This window comes from Oncorhynchus masou, chromosome 32, assembly GCF_036934945.1.
Source record: "Oncorhynchus masou masou isolate Uvic2021 chromosome 32, UVic_Omas_1.1, whole genome shotgun sequence".
In the NCBI taxonomy this organism is placed as follows: Eukaryota; Metazoa; Chordata; class Actinopteri; order Salmoniformes; family Salmonidae; genus Oncorhynchus; species Oncorhynchus masou.
The window spans coordinates 56,323,012-56,344,557 of NC_088243.1; the positions used below are offsets into that span (position 1 = coordinate 56,323,012).

Sequence of the window (21,546 nt, forward strand, 5' to 3'; positions counted from 1 at the left end):
TTAGCTAATGTAGCCAAATAACCAAACACGGTGCCAAACTAGCTAGCCTACAGGTGATACGGATATCACTTAGGTCTATTATTGATATCTACATAGCAATTATGTGAATCACACTGCTGCCCTCTCAATCATTTGCACCTTATGGATTGTGTTTATTGTGGATGGTTGTTCCCAAATGTATGGATGTATTTTACCCCAATATTGGTTGAATTGAAGCGTAGGCTAAGTTGCCAAGCAGTCATTATTTGTGCAATCTGTGGACAGCCAGTGACAAATGTGCTCTTGCAACAGCTGCTTAGGGCAGATCCCAGCCTATGGAATATTACAAATGAAAATGTATACACACTCACTACTGTAAGTCGCTCTGGACAAGAGCATCTACTAAATGACGGGAAAAAATATATACTTTTCCCTCCTACTAGCACAGACTTTGCTGATAAGTACTTTATTGAGGACTTAATATGACTGAGATATGTGGTTTTGCCAGCTAGCTACTGTATCTCAAGATGAATGCACTAACTGTAAGTTGCTCTGGATACAAGTGTCTGCTAAATGACTAAAATGTAAATGTAACTGTTGTAAACTCCTCCGTGGTATTGTGCTCCATACACACGGTCAAAAACGAGGTGGGCTTTAATTGCTCAATCTAATTCGGGCTGATGAAAGAAGAACAAATCCAAAGGCATATCAATCAACCAATCAAATGTATTTATAAAGCCCTTTTTATATCAGCAGATGTCACAAAGTGCTGTACAGAAACTCAGCATAAAACCTCAAAAACAGCAAGCAATACAGATGTAGAAGCAGACATATGCTTAAACTAGCACACTTTTGATGGACTTAAACATCTGCAAATTATCGAGGTATCAAAGGGTCACGCATAGATATCCTATTAAATAATTAAAGTGGAACTGACAGCGTTTGAACTACTTTGTAGATATGACACAAACAGACAATCATAATATCAGTAAAACATTTCAAATTCCCAGTTTATGCTACAAAACCAACTTCATAAAAGGCTTTAAAATAGGTTATATTTGACTCACAATTCCGTGACCAATTCACCAATACATTTCTTGGTAGTCCAACAAATATTGCTATCAGGTTGTAAATCACAGCTGGCCTGGTACATTGTTTGCTGCCTCCAGCCCTTCGGAATGTACGGTTTCAGTTTTAATGACCACTACAAGCTAAGAAAGTTTGAGAGGGTTTACATACTGGTCCCTCGTTACATTTTAGCTCATCTCGCTTTGGCTAACATTAGTTGTTGATCTTGTTGTTGATGTGCATAGGCAACTGAGGGAGAGAGAGCCTATGGTTCATGGTTGTTTGATCTGACTGTAAACTTACTTAGTTTTTTGTTTTTTAAATATTTTATTTCTGGTTTTTAGTTTAGTTTTCTTAATTTGGTTTGTTTTTTAACCTTATGGTCCACTTAGGAACCTACAAGAAGTCACAGTAAAACATTAACATTTTTAACCATAACATTTTTTACATTTTATTGTATACAATCTACATTAACAATCTAAATGGACCAAAAAGAGACAATAGAAATGTCAATGGCAATGTGAGACAATGATGGTAACTAGTCTGGCCCTAATTCAGGTTCATTGTGTTTTTTTAATGTAAGCCAGCGTGGGATCAGCCAGCGGCGGCTTCCCGCATGCGCAATTCATTTGCAGTCTGGACGCGGAGGGGTGAACATCTCCTGCTCTGACTGCAGCTGGGAAGGACTGCTGTGCTAGAGCTGGGCCACCTGTGAGTGCTTTGGGACGGGGGTGGGGCCCACGGCAGCATCCGCTGCTCGTTGAGAAGAGTAAGAACGATAGATGCTTTCACGTCAGTCTCCAAAAGTCCCCAATAACACCAGAAAAAGTTGCTAGATTTGTCGCTAGCCGTTTTTTTGAAAATCTCTAAATTGGCAACACTGCAGGCTCCGCCCTATGGGACTCCCAAAAAGGGCCAGTTGAAATACAGCTAGGAATTGAACCAGGGTCTGTAGTGACACCTCTAGCACTGAGATGCAGTGCGTTAGAGCGCTGCGCCACTCGGGAGCCTCGGGAAAGTAATCTAAAAGTAATGTACGGTAATCAGATTACATTACTGAGTTTAGGTAATCCAAAAGTTACATTACTGATTACAATTTGACAGATAACTAGTAACTGTAATGGATTACATTTAGAAAGTAACCTACCCAACTCTGAGTGTATCAGTGTTAGTGTGTTGTCGGCAGGGGTGTGCTGTCGGCAGGGGTCAGGGAGAGCTCGGTACACTTGACTAATTGGTCTGTGTCTAATTAGGGGACTCCACCTGCAGCTCTTCAGCCGCCAGTCTTGCATGTCAAATATCCTGTCCTGGACCACCCACACATGCACACACACACACACACACACACAAACTGTTTAAACAAGACTCACAATAATTAGGGTACTCATGAAAACCGTAATAAAACCTTAGTGTACAACTTCACGTATAACTTAATTCGTTTTTGTGGGAATGACGGGGACACATGTTTATTCGCTATTTCAAGTAGACCCATACACAACTGAGTGACGTCTACCAGTGGATAAGACAGCCACAACAGCAGGTGCGTTTATTTAATAACAGGTGATACAACCCCTCTTTACAAAATACATTTCAAGTAGGTCTTCACAAAGGGGCGACCCCGACCTCGTTCACATGAGCTTCCCACAGTGAAAGAAGGGAATCTCTTTTCATAGCAAACAGACGATGAAAGGCAAGGCAACCGTTTCATTCTGTCAGTTCTTAACTGGACAAGATCTTACTTCAAAACCACCAAGGATTTAAGTATGTAAATCACAGCTTCACATAACCAAAAGCCTATAGATGGCCAGTTGTCTAATTAGAATTGCATTCTGCATGCTTCACCTTTAAATGACCTCCTATAGGACTATGCTCTAATTCAGTCTAAATTTAATGAGGAATATAGCATTTTATGTAAACTATTGCATTTGGTCTGTTTATAGTCAAGAGCTGAGCGCTCTAGCTGTATGCTTTCGGTTTTATTATTTCAACCTAAGCACTAACGACTTTATCGATCTGAGGGCTTAATTATTTTCCAAGCGAGCATGTTAAATAGGATAGTTGCGTGCGCAGAGTGTGTGTGTGCCAGGCTTCCGGCTTGTGTGTGGGTGAGAGTTGCTTTTCGAAACACTGGTGCCATCGGTCCCGACCCGTGCTGGTGAAAAATATAAAATTGTGCCTTCAACTTGCTGAACCTGCCCTGACGTGATATATATTGTTTATTATCTCAGATGCAGTATTTTGTCGCTATAGCTAAATATTAACTCTAACTAATGCTGCTCACGATTTCTCCCGATGTCTGACGAAGGAAGCGACAGCGCCGAGCTGGCAGAGCTCCGGTCCTCTCCCTCCTCATCTCCACCCGGGCCCCCCGGAACCCCCTCTCCTCCACTGCCGCCAGACCTTTCCTCCAGTCCCCCGGTGCTTCGAGACCCAGCCCCGTTACCCCAGGACTGCCTCCGCCCGTCTCCAGAGCGCTGCAAACCCGGGGACTCCCCGCGCTGTACCCTGCCAAAGTTAACCCAGCGACTGACGAAGACGGGCTCTCAGTTCCGCCAGAGACAGAATGCGCGCTTAACAGCTGCGGCGGACAACGGGCGCGATGCCCTCTCTCCAAAGCGCAGAGACGGTGACACCACCTCGGCAACGTTTCAGGACCTTGGACAGCAACTCCCCCGCGGACAGGACCGAGAGTATTACCACTGCACTAATCAGCTCCTAGAGCCCCAGCGAGACAGCAGTGAGACCCAGCCACCGTGAGTCTACCCTTTAATTAATTATGACACGGTTAGGCTATACCTTATTCAAATATGAGGAAACACAGTTAGTTGTTACAGAATAATTGAGTAAAATTAATCATGTGTGTGGTGTAGTCTATGTAGCCTATAGGCTACGCGAAATATGAATCCCATACAATGAATGAGTGGATACAGACGTGCCATATTGTTTGATTAAATATTGGGGTGCGCAGACATAATATTCTACTCAAGAGATACTGTACACGCGTAATGGGGATGTATGGGCTAATGGGGTTTCCTGCTGGACCTCAACAGGTACAGTGACCACATGGCTGATGATGTCAGATAACAGCTTAATTCTCTAGTTCATTGTCTTTAACTGTGCATTTTTTTCTGTCATTCTATTAGGCTACTTTTATCTTTCTGTTTTTCAATGTAATGTTGTATTCTCAGTGGAAATATAGTTGAGTGTGTCTCGTCTTTGAAGACTGAGTAGGGGGATTCCATCCTCGTTTAAAGGAATTCGTCTCGTGTTACTCCAAACCCTAAATAAATAAATAATAAATCAATAAAATACATACAACCCATCAGTCAGATCCAGCTAAAATATACACACCCTAATTCGGGTCCATGACACCGCTTGGCGGTTAACGTTGCAGCGTGTTTGTGCTGCTTGTTCTTGATTTGAGAGAGTCTTGATTGACACCGGAGAGATCCGATAAGTTAAAGGATGGCGGCGAGAGGAACCGAGGCAGGGCCGTGCGTGCCGTGCTGAGTCAATATTCCGTATGCAAATGAGAAGTTTGTGCAAATAAGCCTATTGGACAGACGTGGGCATGTGACGTCATCCACTGTATTACCCAGGTAGAAAGGCTGCCACAACAAAGTATACCATATAGCCTCTAGAAAATGTTCTAAGCCAGTGGTATTACAGTTGGAAATATAATAGGATATATTCCAAACAGCCTGCAGTGTCTGTATTTGATCACTCTGGTCTCTATCTGCTCTATGATACAGTAGCATTAAGCTTGAAAGCCTTGTCTTTGACGAGAAGAAGCAAGCATCAAGTTTTGAGGGAGAGTGCAATTGGCATGCTGACTGCAGGAATGTCCACCAGAGCTGTTGTCAGAATTTTGTTAATTTCTCTACCATAAGCCACCTTCGACGTCGTTTTAGGGAATTAGAGTGCTCCATGGTGGCGGTGGAGGTATGGTATGGGCAGCCATAACCTACGGACAATGAACACAATTGCATTTTATCGACGGCAATATGAAGGCACAGGGATACAGTGACGAGACCCTGAGGCCCATTGTCATGCCATTCATCCGCCATCTTCACCTTTTGTTTCAGCATGATAATGCACGGCCGCATGTCTTAAGGATCTGTACACAATTCCTGAAAGCTGAAAATGTCCCTGTTCTTCCATGGCCTACATACTCACCAGACATCTCTCATTGAGCATGTTTGGGATGCTCTGGATCAATGTGTATGACAGCGTTTTCCGGTTCCCACCAATATCCAGCAACATCGCACAGCCATTGAAGTGGAGTGGGACAACATTCCACAGGCAACAATCAAGAGCCTGATCAACTCTATGACACACTGCATGAGGCAAACGATGGCCACAAGATACTGACTGATTTTCTGATCCACAGCCCTAATTAATAAAGTTAGCTGTGACCAACAGATGCATATCTTTATTCCCAGTCATGTAAAATCCATAGATTAGGATATAATGGATTGATTTCAATTGACTTATTTCCTTAAATAAACTAACTTAGTAAAACCCTTGAAATTATTGCATGTTGCGTTTATGTTTGTTCATGTCATAAATTATGAGTGCATTTCACACTACTTTTGGGTTGTAAATGTATTATAATGATTGCATGACTGTTAAGCTGAATATATGTTTATGTCATTGTCACCAACTGCAATACACTCAAAATGTATTAGAATCTAACTACACTACCTATGCTAAACAGAAGAGTTACTGTATGTAGCTAGCCCGAAGTGTTTGCTACAATAACAGCCAACTTTCATCTCAGCAACTGTCTTAAACAACAGTCCAAATAGCATGTGATAAGTTTTGTTCACGTGATTGTCACCAATCAACTGCAATACACTAACAAATAATTTGAATTTGGATGCTTGTGAGCTACGCTAACAATAACACACAATTGCTGTCTTTAGTTAGCATGCTAGCTAGCCCGACTGCTACAGCCAAAATAAATGTTTACAACAAATACAGCTGACTTTCATCTTCGAGACTGTCTTACACAAAAGTCCAAACAACATGTAGGTGTCACGTTCGTCATAATGATGAGACCAAGGCACAGCATGAGATGAATACATTCTTAATTTATTAAAACGAAGAACACTTAACCAAACTAACAAAATTAACTTGACGCTAAAACCACGAGTGCTGACATGCAACTACACATAGACAATAACCCACAAAACCAAAATGGAAATGGCAACCTAAATAGGATCCCCAATCAGAGACAACGATCAACAGCTGCCTCTGATTGGTAACCAATTCAGGCCACCATAGACCTACATATACCTAGACATACGAAAAACCCATGGATATACAAAAACCCTAGACAGGACAAAAACACCTAGACAATGCAAAAACTAAACCAACCACCCTTGTCACACCCTGACCTAACCAAATAATAAAGAAAACAAAGATAACTAAGGTCAGGGCGTGACAGTAGGCCTGTTAGAAGAACTACATTTCTTTCATAATGTACAGACAAATCATTAAATAATCCTTGTCTCTCAGCCTGTATCTTTGGTACTAACATTAGCAATGCTAGCTAGATAAGTAACTAAACCTGCTGCATACGAAATTACGTGTTTTCAACGATAACAGACAAATACAGCCTGTCCAAGTAACCATCCAACAACACTTGAGGCCTATTGGAACTAATAAAAAGTATCAAGTTTATAAGTAATAACAAAAATATATGCTATTTGGAAAGGGCACATGATGGCTGCCAGAGTAGCAATTCCTGTAGGTGATAGTGGTCTTGTCAAATAGAGTCATGGGAGTTTGAGCATTGAACAACAGAAAAATAAGATGACTATGAATATCGTTCCATAGGTTCTTGAGCGTCTATTTAAAATATTTACAGATGTTATTTAACAAAGACAACCAGAGCAACATACAGTATATTGTGTTACGTTACAGCTTTATTCTAAAATGTATTAAATAAATGTTTTCCCCTCATCAGTCTACACACAATACCCCATAATGACAAAGTGAAAACAGTATTAAAAATAATAATAAAAAAACCAGAACAATCCTATTTTCATAATTAGTCAGACCCTTTCATATGAGACATGAAAATGAGTTCAGGTGCATTCTGTTTCTGTTTCCATTGCTCATTCTTGAGATGTTTCTACAACTTGATTGGAGTCCAGCTGTGGTAAATTCAGTTTATTGGACATGATTTGGTAGCCTAGTAGCCTAGTGGTTAAAGCATTGGGCCAGTAACCGAAAGGTTGCTGAATTGAATCCCAGTGCTGACAAGGTAAAAATCTGTCATTCTGCCCCTTAACAAGGCAGTTAACCCACTATTCCCCGGTAGGCTGTTATTGTAAATAATAATTTGTTCATAACTGACTTGCCTAGTTAAATATATATATATATTTTTTTAAATACACGGAAGGGCACACACCTGTCTATATAAGGTCCCACAGTTAACAGTGCATGTCAGAGCAAAAACCAAGCCATGAGGTCGAAGGAATTGTTATTAGAGCTACGAGACAGGATTGTGTCGAGGCATAGATCCGGGGAAGGGTACCAAAACATTTCTGCAGGATTTAATATCTCCAAGTACACATTGGCCTCCATCATTTCTGAATGGAAGAAGTTTGGAACCACCAAGACTCTTCCTAGAACTGGCAGCCCGGCCAAACTGAGCAATCGGGGGAGAAGGGACCTTGTCAGGGAGGTGACCAAGAATCCAATGTTCACTTGGTCAGAGAGTTGAAGAAGAACCATAGGATCACTCTAACAGAGCTCCAGAGATCCTCTGTGGAGATGGAGAACCTTCCAGAAGGACAACCACCTCTGCAGCACTCCACCAATCAGGCCTTTATGTTAGAGCGGCAAGACGCAAGCCACTCCTCAGTAAAAGGCACATGACAGGTCGCTTGGAGTTTGCCAAAAGGCACCTAAAGGACTCTCAACCCATGAGAAACAAGATTCTCTGGTCTGATGAAACCAAGTTTGACCTCTTTGACCTGAATGCCAAGCATCACGTCTGGAGGAAACCTGGCACCATTCCTACGGTGAAGCATGGTGGTGGCAGCATCATGCTGTGGGGATGTTTTTCAGCGGCAGGGACTGGGAGACTAGACAGGATTGAGGGACAGATGAGCGGAGCAAAGTTCAGAGAGTGTCTTGATGAAAACCTGCTCCTGAGCGCTCAGGACCTCAAACTGGGGTGAAGGTTCACCTTCCAACGGGACAACGACCCTTAGCACACAGCCAAGACAACGCGGGAGTGGCTTCGGGACAACAAAAAAATCTAAAAACCTTGTTTTGCTTTATCACTATGGGGTAATGTGCGTAGATTGAGGAGGAAAAGATATATTTAATGAATTTTAGAAAAAGGCTGTAATGTAACAAAATGTTGAAAGAGAGGGGCCTGAACTTTCCGAATGCACTGTATAAAAAGGAGTTCCAATATGATCAGAAAACCACAAAGGGGGTTATATAGATCAATTAAAATGATTGTCCATAATTTCTTGTATTAGTCATCTCAGGGATCCTCCTTAAATACATTACAGAGAAGCAATTTCTGTTTTTTCTTGTCACTAAATAGTCAATAGACATTAAATTAGAACATTTTACTAAAACTGTGTAAGACATCACTAAATGATAACCCTAATGTGATAAGTTGTCATTAAAGGGGAAAGTAATCAAAAAAGTAATGGAGAGTAATCAGATTACGTTACTAAATTTGGGTAATCCAAAAATTACGTTACTGATTACAATTGTGGACAGGTAATTAGTAACTGTAAAAGATGACACTCAGAAAGTAACCTACCCAACCCTGGTGGTAGTAGTAGTAGCCATAGTTGTTCCTGTGAGTTTAAGGGGGGGGTACTGGAAATTACAAAAGTCCCCACAAGGACAGTAAAACAAGTAAAATTCTCCCTCGTGGGGACATTTCCCACGTCCCAACAAGGACAAAAGCTATTTTAACCTTAAGGGTAGGTTTAGTGTTCCAATTTTGGTTAGGGTTAGAATTAGGTTTAGGAGTTAGGGTTAGGGTTACGGTAAGGCCTAGCATTAGGGGTTAGGGAAAATAGGATTTTGAATGGAAATCAATTTTGGGTGTGTGTTTGTGGGACTATTTAGTCTCAGTGGTAGTGAAGTTAATGGTTTCTCTGACCCACCCTGAGCTGAGGGACATGACAGACATAAAAATACACCGTGTTTACTTATCTAAGTGGCTCTCACAGCCCATGATGGTAGCTGCTGGCAATTATGTGTGTGTGTGTGTGTGTGTGTGTGTGTGTGTGTGTGTGTGTGTGTGTGTGTGTGTGTGTGTGTGTGTGTGTGTGTGTGTGTGTGTGTGTGTGTGTGTGTGTGTGTGTGTGTGTGTGTGCCACCACAGCAGAGAGAGGACGAGGAATCCTTTAAAAAAACAATCAGGGCATCTCCCATCGACCTTCTTCACAGCTTACTCATTCAATCGCTCTGCAATAAGCTCTCACAGTCTCACTACAGAAGGTTCACTTTAGGCATTCATTGGTTAAGTTAAGGGGTAAGGTTTGGCATAGGGTTAAAACAAAAACAATTCTATGGTTAAGTTTAGGCATTAATTATGAATGGTTAAGGTGGGGGTTAAGGTTTGGGATAGTTTTAAAACAAAACAATTAAAAACAAGTACCTAGCACTGGGATTAAACATTCACCCTCAGAGCCGGAGTCCGTGGTTTACGCCCATCCGCCATCCACACCCTAGCAAACCCCACGACTACTTGATGGTAATAGCGCTCACCATTGCCCCTAGTGGCCGGTTTTGAAGTGATCTCAAAGTCCTATTTACCTGGACGGTCGACTGAGCAGGGGCAGCGCCTGCCATATAATTAGAATGGAACATCGATTTGAATGAGAATGTCAGTTCTATCAATTGTAATTCTAACGTGTTGACATTGTGCTGAAGCTCAGGTTTGTGTCATAAGGGCTTTTGCTCGGTTCTCTTTTTTTGGCTATATTCCATTGATTTCCAGTCTACCACACACAGCGCTGATGAACTGTAAATTTAAGTCGATACCCATAAACTACTGTGCTTTGGGACCGTAGAATCACACACAAACACAATAAACATGCACAAACACAGACCCTTGTTCATTTCTACAACAAAAATACTGACTAACATATTCATACAACGTTTTCATTGACAATTTACGAGACTGTAACAGACTAAATAGACCCAGAAAAAAATGTCAGTGATAAGAACAATAGCGGCGCGGATGCGCAGTTCTGTTCAGCAGCGGGAATGGTACACCACACCCGGCACAGGAGCCCCGGGCGAGCAAGCAATGCTCCGGCTCCGCCTCGGATTTATACACACTGAAACTAACCCAGCCTTCTAGTCACAGTAGATACTGTTTGTCTGGTTAAGAAACACAAGCTGCTTTACAAAAAGTGTAAAACAATAGCAGCATTACGTTTAATAGTCAAACAACAGTCTAGCTATGTTTTCTTCTCCCTTGAGTACAGAAACTTTTTGAATTTTCTGTCTCACTCAACCCTTGATAAATTCATTGAATTTCTACCTGCAATGCTCATTTTGCAACTGAGTGCGGCCCTGGTACCATAACCAGTAGCCTATATGCAAGTATTTGGTCGCATATAAAGAAAGGAAAATGGATAGCAAACAATTTATTGACAAAATGGCTCTTGCCACTACGCTATTATCTGACTGGGTCAATAACTTTCTTTTTGAGTAAATGTGCACCCAGTGACTCAGACTTGTGCACTTGGACCAGGACTCGAGCACAAGGGACTTGGGACTCGATTCGAACGTCCGGTTTATTGACTCGACTATAACACTGGGCGAAACAGTCATTAGCTCCCCTTGTACGTTTGTGCACCAATTTGGCTGCGTCGTCAGGGGACCATTGAACAACGGCTGTGACACAACCGAGTGGCAGAGGTGCAACCCATTATGCTTGGTCAAAACGTTGCTGCACTATCTGGTGATTGTGCTACACTCTCTCTCTCTGCTTGTGTGTGTCTGTTTGTTCTGTAATGTGCAATATCGATATAGGCTGAATTAGGAATTTACATTGCCGGAAAAGTGTTGTATATTCTTATACGTGTTTGTCATTTCTCTGCTGTTGGGAAGAGAAACTGGATGTTAAGCAGAAAAACATGTTGGTAGGACAAGGATTTGTATGTTTGTGCACATGGAAGTCAGTGATTTATTTTTACTATGGGTTAATGATAGAAATGTAATGTGACTAAAATGGCCCACTGACTAAATCATTATTCAAATGACAAAACTGTGACTAAGACTTAAGGATATTTTAGTCCAAATGACTAAGACTAGACAAAATCTGGAAAAAAAGAGTACCCGAATGAACACTTCCTCACTCACACAGCGTTGCATGAGTGAGCTCTCTTCATCTTCTCAGTCCCACGTGAATAGGTTCCCATTTTCACCTGTTCTCCAATTCTCCCGACACTCCTCCGTTTTGATCTAGTGATGGCTTTGTTTGGCCCCTAAAAATCAAAGCCTGTAGATGGCAATATATACTGAGCTAACAAATGGAATTGTTTTAATATGGCCATAAGATGGACCATTTAGCTATTTGATTTAGAATTTTAGGACCCCTGTAGGTATCCCAAAAAATAAACAGATTATTCTCTGATGAAACATTAAATTTGTCCTGACTGTTATTAGCCCCATAGCAACGCATTGAATAATACATTCATACATGGCAAAAAAAAAATCAAAAAATAAATCAAAAGGAAATATGGTTTGAGGGGTCTGTAATGCATCTTTGAGATATAGGAAAGCATCAGGGACAAAAACAAAACAGTTACATGTGTAACCCTGGTTCTGTGAAGCTTCGTAGAGCAAAATGGACACTTCCTTGTTGGTGAGAGGCTCAACTTTCCATAGTGGGATCATATTAGTTGTGTAGCTCAAACCATTCAGACTTTGCAGACGTTTTTGTGAGAAGGGCGGTTTTCGGGATTACTCCTGGTCTGATAGACAGCACTGTACCTCAGCCGCCTCCCATCACAGATGCGGAAGGCCGATAGCGTGGACTTAGAACAGCCCTAAGTCTCTAGTTTAAATCAGACACATTTTTGATTAATAAAACCGCAATTAAAATAATGCTAAAAAGGCTCTTACGCACCGATGCAGAAATCTACACTCGGGGGTTAGTGGACTGTATTTTGGAACCATCTCTATTTCCCAAACAAAGTTTTGATCTAGCCCTTCCATGAAGACTAAATTCTAGGACAAAATGCTAAAAGAGTAAGCCTGTTACCCTAGTTGTTGATGGCATATTGTATGCAGTTGTACAGTTCATCCTTTTCACTGCAGAAACTTTACCACCTCTCCTCCCTCCTATCTCTCTCTTTCTCTTGCTCCATCCCCTCCCTCTCTCTCTGGCTCCCTACCTCTTTTCTACCTCTCGAATGGTTTCTCTTTTCCATTCATTTGAAAATGAACGTGTCTATATATTTTCCTCCACACAGAGAGCAGTTGAGCACTGAGTGTTTTGCTTCAGCGTTCGGGTGCTCTTTCTGTGTCTAACATGTGATTTGAGGAGCTGAACAGTTTGTTTTTGAGGTAACCATATATTGGAGGCTTTTGTGCCTGCCGCACACTGTGTTGGTTTCAAGAGGTTCCGAATGACCCATTCAGTTCCTCTGAGAGAGGAGCAATGTGTACATTTACAGCTCAGCGCAGATATACTGTCAATACACAGTTATGGAAAAATAAATGTGAACTGATTGTGTAAGAGACAGCTAGTTTAAAAATATATTTTTTTTACCTTTATTTAACTAGGCAAGTCAGTTAAGAACAAATTCTTATTTATTAAATTCTTATTATTTTGCCCCTAACTGCCTGTTCAGGGGCAGAATGACAGATTTGTACCTTGTTGGATCGGGGATTTGAGCATGCAACCTTCCGGTTACTAGCCCAATGCTCTAACCACAAGGCTACCCTGCCGCCCCTGTCGTCATGCAGTATTTTGGATTGTGTGATTCAGTGCCGCATTATTTGTGTGTTTGTGTGTGTGTGTCATTTTACATTGGTTTAACTCTTGCTTAATAACCTTTTTCTCTCTCCCTGTCACCCTCCCTCTCCCCCTTCTTCTAGAGTGGAAGCAATGCAGCGGAGACACACCACGCTGAGGGAGAAGGGGCGTCGCCAGGCTGTGCGAGGCCCAGCCTACATGTTTAATGAGCGTGGCTCGGCCCTGACGCCGGAGGAAGAGGGTTTCCTTGACGCTGCCGAGTACGGCAACATCCCCGTGGTCCGTAAGATGCTGGAGGAGTCCAAGACCCTCAACTTCAACTGTGTGGACTACATGGGCCAGAATGCATTGCAGCTGGCGGTGGGCAATGAACACCTGGAAGTGACTGAGCTGTTGCTAAAGATGAATGGGCTAGCCAGAGTGGGCGACGGGCTCTTATTGGCTATCTCTAAAGGGTATGTGCGTATCGTGGAAGCCATATTGGCGAACCCGGCGTTCAGCCAAGGGCTGCGGCTCACCCAGAGTCCCCTCGAACAGGAGCTACGGGATGATGATTTTTACGCTTACGATGAAGACGGGACACGCTTTTCCCACGACGTCACCCCAGTCATCCTAGCAGCACACTGTCAGGAGTATGAGATTGTGCATATTCTGCTCACCAAGGGGGCCCGCATCGAGAGGCCTCATGACTACTTCTGTAAGTGCAATGAGTGTGTAGAGAAGCAGAAGAGAGACTCGTTCAGCCACTCCCGCTCCAGGATGAACGCTTATAAAGGGCTGGCCAGTGCTGCCTACCTGTCCCTGAGCAGTGAAGACCCTGTCCTCACCGCCCTGGAGCTCAGCAACGAACTGGCCAGACTGGCTAACATAGAGACTGAGTTTAAGGTGAGTTTAACTGGCCAGACTGGCTAACATCCAGGTAACTGCCAAAATAATGGAAACACCAAGTGTCTTAATAGGGCGTTGGGCCACCACAAGTCTGAACAGCTTCAATGCACCTTGGCATAGATTCTACAAGTGTCTGCAACTCTATTGGAGGGATGCGACACCATTCTTCAACAAGAAATTGCATCAATTGGTGTTTTGTTGATGGTGGTGGAAAAAGCTGTCTCAGATTATGCTCCCGAATATCCCATAAATGTTCATTTGGGTTCAAATCTGGTGACTGAGACAGCCATGGCGTATTGTTTACATCATTTTCATGCTCAGCATACCATTCTGTGACCACTCGTGCACTGTGGATGGCGGCATTGTCTTCCTCTGGAGTCATAGCCATGGTAGCCAAAATAATGGCCTGCCCAGCATTTTTATACATGACTCAAAGCATGATGGGATGTTAATTGCTTAATTAACTCAGAAATCACACCTGTGTAGGAGCACCTGCTTTCAATACACTTTGTATTTACTAAAGTGTTTCCATTATTTTGTCAGTTACCTATACAGTACATACTAAATTTAAGGTGAGTTTAACTGGCCAGACTGGCTATCATAGAGACTGAGTTTGAGGTGAGTTTAACTGGCCGAGAGACCGAGAGTGAGATACCGAGAGTGAGATACCGAGAACGGGAGACCGAGAGAGAGTGTGAGACCGAGAGAGAGTGTGAGACCGAGAGAGATTGAGAGACCGAGAGAGATTGAGAGACCGAGAGAGATTGAGAGACCGAGAGAGAGACCAAGAGCATCATCAGAGTACAGATAAAAACTCCAAACAACGTAAGCAGAGCAGAATTAGACCAATTCCCTCTTCTGATTAATATCCAAAAAATAGCCACAAGTTACCCCCACTCCTCCCATTCCAAAGCCCTCAAATGCCAAAAGGTGACCACAGAAAAGAGTCTACTGAGGTCCAGAGGCTCAGGTCACTAACCAATACCAACCCAACGAAGCCTCAGGACAGAGAGAGAGAGAGGAAGACAGAGAGAGACAGAATCCATGTATTTGCACGTGAGGATTTTCTGCTCCCTCATCTGCTATAATGTTTGATATGTCTCTGCTAGGAGTCGTAGCAGCTTTGGCTCAGGACTGAGGCTGCTCTCTCTACTTTGCTGTCTCACTAGTCCTACACGTGCTATACACACATACTACTGTAAATGGGCTCCCGAGTGGTGCAGCAGTCTAAGGCACTGCATCTCAGTGCTAGAGGTGTCACTACAGACCCTGGTTTGATTCCAGGCTGTATCCCAAATGGCCGTGATCGGGAGTCCCATAGGGCGACGCATAATTGGCCCATCATTGTCACAGGTTAGGGTTTGGCCAGGGTAGGACGTCATTGTAAATAAGAATTTGTTCCTAACTGACTTGCCTAATTAAACAAAGGTTAAATAAAAATTCAAAATGCACAAATACACACAGACACTAATACACATGTTAACGTGTTAACAGCACACAGCTGGGTCTGTGTGTTGAAAGTAGAAGATTCATGCTGCAGTGTGGGGTATACAGCCACAACGACAGGAATCAAATTCAAGCCCAGGAGCTCTAGGAAGGAAGGAAGGCAAAGGGGAACACTTTGGCATTTAGACGGCGGGGTAAAGTGAGTAGAAGGGTGCAGTCCAGAAGGGTGCGTGGGTTGGTATTTGTCATGACTGCAGCTGTGTCTGCTCAGGTGTCTGTCTGTCTGCCTGCTTCCTAGATGTTTAAATGAGAAGTAGTGGCCCGGGAGGCTTAGTTCTATTACCCTCCATCTCTTTCATTACACACTCATTATCACCTTTCATGTCTCTCTCCTCTATCTATCTCTCCCTCTCCCTCCCTCCCTTTCAATCTCTTCCCCTCTCTCTCTCCACTCTCTGAGGTAAGAATACATGTGTTCTGACTGGCTCAGACGCTGTCGGTTCTCGAACACTCTTTCCTTATGTAGTCCACTTATCCGAAAGGAAGGAACGTGCTGATCTCATTGGAGAAAGTCCCTGTGGGCGTTATCAGTATTATTGTTGTTTTAGTGCAGCTGCCCTCTGCAATCTTTACATGATTAAGTGCAGGATTAGACCTGTTGCCCAGGGTTATGTTGACACGGTGCCACATGTACTATTGTCCCAGTGGGTTCAAGTGATTGGGGACAACACACAGTGTGCTCCGAGTTTTAAGCATTGACATATACACTGAGTGTACAAAACATAAAGAACGCCATGACATACAGTGACTTGCGGAAGTATTCACCCCCTTGGCATTTTGCCTATTTTGTTGCCTTATAACCTGTAATTAAAATTGTTTTTTGGGCGGGGGGTTGTATCATTTGATTTACACAATATGCCTACCACTTTGAAGATGCAGAATATTTTTTAATTGCAAAACAAACAAGAAATTAGACCAAGAAAAACAGAACTTGAGCATGCATAACTATCCCCCTCCCCCAAAGTCAATAGTTTGTAGAGCCACCTTTTGCAGAAATTACAGTTGCAAGTCTCTTGGGGTATACCTTTATAAGCTTGGCACATCTAGCCATTGGGATTTCTGCCCATTCTTCAAGGCAAAACAGCTCCAGCTCCTTCAAGTTGGATGGGTTACGCTGGTGTACAGCAATCTTTCAGTCATACCACAGATTCTCAATTGGATTGAGGTCTGGGCTTTGACTAGGCCCTTCCAAGACATTTAAATGTTTGCCCTTAAACCACTCTAGTGTTGCTTTAGCAGTGATTTAGGGTCATTGTCCTGCTGGAAGTTGAACCTCTGTCCCAGTCTCAAATCTCTTTATTCCCTGTATTTAGCGCCATCCATTATTCCTTAAATTCTGACCAGTTTCCCAGTCCTTGCCAATTAAAACATCCCCACAGCATGATGCTGCCACCACCATGATTCACTGTGGGGATGGTGTTCTCGGGGTGATGGAGGTGTTGGGTTTGCACCAGACATAGTGTTTTCCTTGATGACCAAAAAGCTCAGTTTTAGTCTCATCTGACCAGATTACTTTCTTCCATTTGTTTGGGGAGTCTTCCACATGCCTTTTGGCGAACACCAAATGTGTTTGCTTTTTTTTCTTTAATAAGCAATGACTTTTATCTGGTCCCTCTTCCATAAAGCCCTGCTCTGTGGTGTGTACGGCTTAAAGTGGTCCTGTGGACAGATACTCCAATCTCCGCTGTGTAGCTCATTCAAGGTTATCTTTGGTCTCTTTGTTGCCTCTCTGATTAATGCCCTCCTTGCCTGGTCCGTGAGTTTTGGTGGGCAGCCCTCTCTTGGCAGGTTTGTTGTGGTCCCATATTCTTTCTATTTTTTGATAATGGATTTAATTGTGCTCCGTGGGATGTTCAAAGTTTCAGATATTTTTTATAACCCAACCCTGATCTGTACTTTTCCACAACTTTGTCCCTGACCTGTTTGGAGAGCTCCTTGGTCTTCATGGTGCCACTTGTTTGGTGATGCCCCTTGCTTAGTGGTGTTGCAGACTCTGGGGCCTTTCAGAACAGGTGACAGATCATGTGACACTTAGATTGCACAGAGGTGAACTTTATTTAACTAATTATGTGACTTCTGAAGGTAATTGGTTGCACCAGATCTTATTTAGGGGCTTCATAGCAAAGGGGTGGATACATATGGATGCACAACTTTTCCGGGTTTTTTTAATTTAATTTTTTTAAACAAGTGATTTTTTTCATTTCACTTCAACAATTTGGACTATTTTGTGGATGTCCATTATGTGAAATCCAAATAAAAATCCATTTAAATTACAGGTTGTAATGCAACAAAAGAGGGGAAATGCCAAGGGGCGTGAATAATTTTGCAAGGCACTGTCGACTGACCAGGTGAGTCCAGTTGAAAGCTATGATCCCTCATTGATGTCACTTTTTTAAATCCACTTCAAACAGTGTAGATGAAGGGGAGGAGACAGGTTAAAGAACATTTTTAAGCCTTGAGACAATTGAAACATGGATTGTGGATGTGTGCCATTCAGAGGGTGAATGGGTAAGATAAGATATTTAAGTGGTTTTGAGCGGGGTATGGTAGTAGGTGCCAGGCGCACCGGTTTGTGTCAAGAACTGCAACGCTGATGGATTTGTCACGCTCAACACTTTCCCGCGTGAATCAAGAATGGTCCACCACACCAATGAACATCCAGCCAACTTGACACTAGAGTCATCATGGGACAGCATCCGTGTGGAACGCTTTTGACACCTTGTGGAGTCCATGCCCCAGCAAATTGAGGCTGATCTGAGGGCAAAAAGCGGGTGCAACGAAATATTAGATTTTTTTTTACAATGTTTAACCTTTTCTCCTCTTCATCTACACTGATTGAAGTGGATTTTAACATATGACATCAATAACGAATCATAGCTTTCACCTGGTCAGTCTATGCCATGGAATGAGCAGGTGTTCTGAATGTGTTATACACTCAGTGTACATCCATTGGTGGAGAGGCTATAGTTAACATCTAAGAATTGTTATGGGAGCCAATGGACTAAATTACTGACCGACAGAGGAACTCCAAATACTTCCTTAATGTACAGTAACACCACACACACACACACACACACACACACACACACACACACACACACACACACACACACACACACACACACACACACACACCCATACACACATGCATGCATGCACACACACACACTCTCTTTCTCTTTCTCTCTCTCTCTCTCTCTCTCTCTCTCTCTCTCTCTCTCTCTCTTGAGATCTCTCTCTCTCTCACAGTCTTGTAAAACTAACTTTGTGGGGACACACCATTCAGTCTCGTTCAAAATCCTATTTTCCACATCTCTAATCTTATCCCTAACCCGAAACCTAACCCTAAAACTAACCCTAGCTCCTAACCCTAACCCTTTAACGTAATTCAAACATGAATTCTAACCTTAACCCTAAAACCCTTAGAAATACCATTTGACCTCGTGGGGACCAACAAAATGTCCTGACTTCTGGTCCCCACAAGAATAGTTAAACACGTCCACACACACAACTGCTCAGAGGTGTGAAATTGGCTGGTGAGGAGCACCTGTGTCTAATCACAGCTGGAGAGGGAAGCGCCACAGAGTCACAATCAGCAGAGCAGGGTCACGAGATATCTCTCTCTCTCTCCACATCTCTCCTCACCCATCTCTCTCGTCATCTCTTTCTCTTCCTCTCTCTTTTCACCTCACGAGTTCTTCCATTTCTTCTCTCTAAATCGTTCAGCATTTTCCATCTCCTTCCATCTCCTCCTTCCACTCAGCATCTCCTTCTAGCTTTCCTTTTCAGGTTTCTTTCTGTCCACCCTTTCTCGATAACTTTTTCCCTACCTCTTTCATTATGTGTGTGTGTTTGTGTGTGTGTGTGTGTGTGTGTCTGTGTCTGTGTCTGTGTCTGTGTCTGTGTGTGTGTGTGTGTGTGTGTGTGTGTGTGTGTGTGTGTGTGTGTGTGTGTGTGTGTGTGTGTGTGTGTGTGTGTGTGTGTTCATTCATGGATTCCTAACACCTACCTTATTCTTATTGTCCCCTGAGGGCCTAAATACTCTCAATTCCATTGGCCGAGAGTGAGTGATCAGTCATTCTCATTGGCACATTGCAAAATGTCACTTCAGAAAGTATGAATGTACCATCTCTTCTTCCTCTTTGTCTCACCGTCACCCCCCCCTCACCCCTCCCACCCCTCCCCTCTCGCTGTCAGTCATTAGTGTGGCTCTGTATAATGGTGGAATTTCCATCAATTAGTACGGTGGTATCATCAGCATGTGGATAATGCCTGCAGGGTGGAATAATTATCATGTGTCCTCTAGAACCTCATTACAATGTTCTGTATTCAAACACGGCTAGCCACGCCATCATAGAATGACGATCCCTGAGTCAAAGGAAATAGTTATGTTCGAGGCAACCAAAATTCCTTAGAGCGGCAATCAGCAGTAGCAAGAGTAAGAAAGCCCCCCCTGGGTCAGTAAAAACCTGATTGATGGGGCTGGAGAAATTCAATCACTCTCAATTTCATACACAGAGCTATGGATGCAAGGATCGACTGTCCATGACATCAACATTTTAACCATATTTTGAGGCTATATAGTGTGTGTTTACATGTTCATTGTTTACAAACATTGGAGTTAAACAAACTCATATTTTGGCTTCTGACAGGGTACGACAAGTTCAAGAATCAACGGGTACATATCATTCATTTATTAAGTCCAAAAAAAGAATGTAGCAACTACTGATTGCCCCTTTAAGGGTGGCATAGAAGTGAACGAAGAAAAATGGAACCATGGAGTGTTTTTGTCCTGAAGAGAAGCAAGAGAAGAGGGAGCTAATACTAACGCTCTTGGTATGAAGTGGTGATCATGTAGCAGAGGAGGCCTGTCGGGGACATCTTATAACTGCAAGGGCTGAGGGAAACTTTCCCAGAAAGCATGTTATCACTGAGCTGTAATCGTTTGTTTGAACACTGTGCAGCTATGCATAAACAATTAGACTTTAGTCTCTGTGGACAATTGGCTCTACAAACCACTCTGACTGGTCCATGAGGGATGGGTTGGCAGATTTTGTATGCTCTTGCGCGAATGCATGAAAGACAATGAGGGATCTCTGCTTGTGGGTTACGCGTGTGCTTGTGTGTGTGGTCGTTTGTTTGTTAATGAGTGTTTGTGTGTGTGTGTAACTGCATCTGAGGGGCCTCGGGCACTGGCCTGAAGACCTATGGTTGAGCAGAGATGGAGGAGGGAGTATGGAAGGATGGGAGAAGGAGAAGGGAGGGGTGAATGGATGAAGGAGGTAGAGAAAGGGAAGAAGGAGAAAGGAAGAAATGCAGGTTTGAGCGAGGGAGACGTAAAGTGTGAATAAAGAGATGAGAGAGGGGGAGTGTGGAAGGATTGGAGAAGGGAGGGGTGAATGGATGAAGGAGGTAGAGAAAAGTGTGAATAAAGAGATGAGAGGGGGGGGAGTGTGGTGTCGGAGATGAAAGCTGTGTGAATTTGGCTCCAGAGCTGCCCCTGTCCCATTGGACACACACTGGAGGAATCGACATTGTTTTCACATCAATTCAATTACGTTGAACCAACGTGGATTAGACGTTGAACTGACGGCAGTGGGGGGCTTCCAACAATTCGCCTAATCAAGTCATTATACAAACACTAGCTGCACAGGAACATTCTACCATCCTCCTCTCTCTCTTTTCCCACCTTTTCTTCCTCACATCTTCCTCTTCCGTGTCCTCCTCTCCTTCACCCTCTCCTTATCTCTCCCCTTTTTCTCTGCCTCTCTTTCTCATTCACTGTCTCCTTGCTCTCTCTCTCTCTCTCTCTCTCTCTCTCTCTCTCTATAGAATGACTACAGGAAGTTGTCCATGCAGTGTAAGGACTTTGTAGTGGGGGTGTTGGACCAGTGCAGAGACACAGAGGAGGTGGAGGCCATCTTGAACGGAGACGTGGACAATGCCCCGCCCAGTGACAACAACCGCCCCTGCCTCGAACGCGTCAAACTGGCCATCAAATACGAGGTCAAGAAGGTGAGACCCCCCAAACCAGGACCACAACCTGATCGCAATACTTGACACTGCTGTAAATGACCACATATATATATATATATATATACAGTATGTTCATGTTTTTTATGGTT

General features: G+C 43.1%; 1 protein-coding gene and 1 pseudogene across 1 annotated transcript in view; one reads left to right on the forward strand and one right to left on the reverse strand.

Annotated features, from left to right (window-relative positions):
- LOC135527037 (uncharacterized) overlaps positions 1 to 21,546 on the reverse strand; it is a 157,698-nt pseudogene that overhangs the window by 74,618 nt on the left and 61,534 nt on the right.
- The window catches only part of LOC135527035 (short transient receptor potential channel 7-like), a 47,887-nt gene continuing 39,500 nt past the window's right edge, over positions 13,160 to 21,546 (forward strand). Inside the window, exons 1-2 of the mRNA XM_064955691.1 lie at positions 13,160 to 13,912; positions 21,254 to 21,436. Coding sequence (XP_064811763.1) covers positions 13,160 to 13,912; positions 21,254 to 21,436 — 936 coding nt within the window. The remainder of the gene's footprint in view (positions 13,913 to 21,253; positions 21,437 to 21,546) is intronic.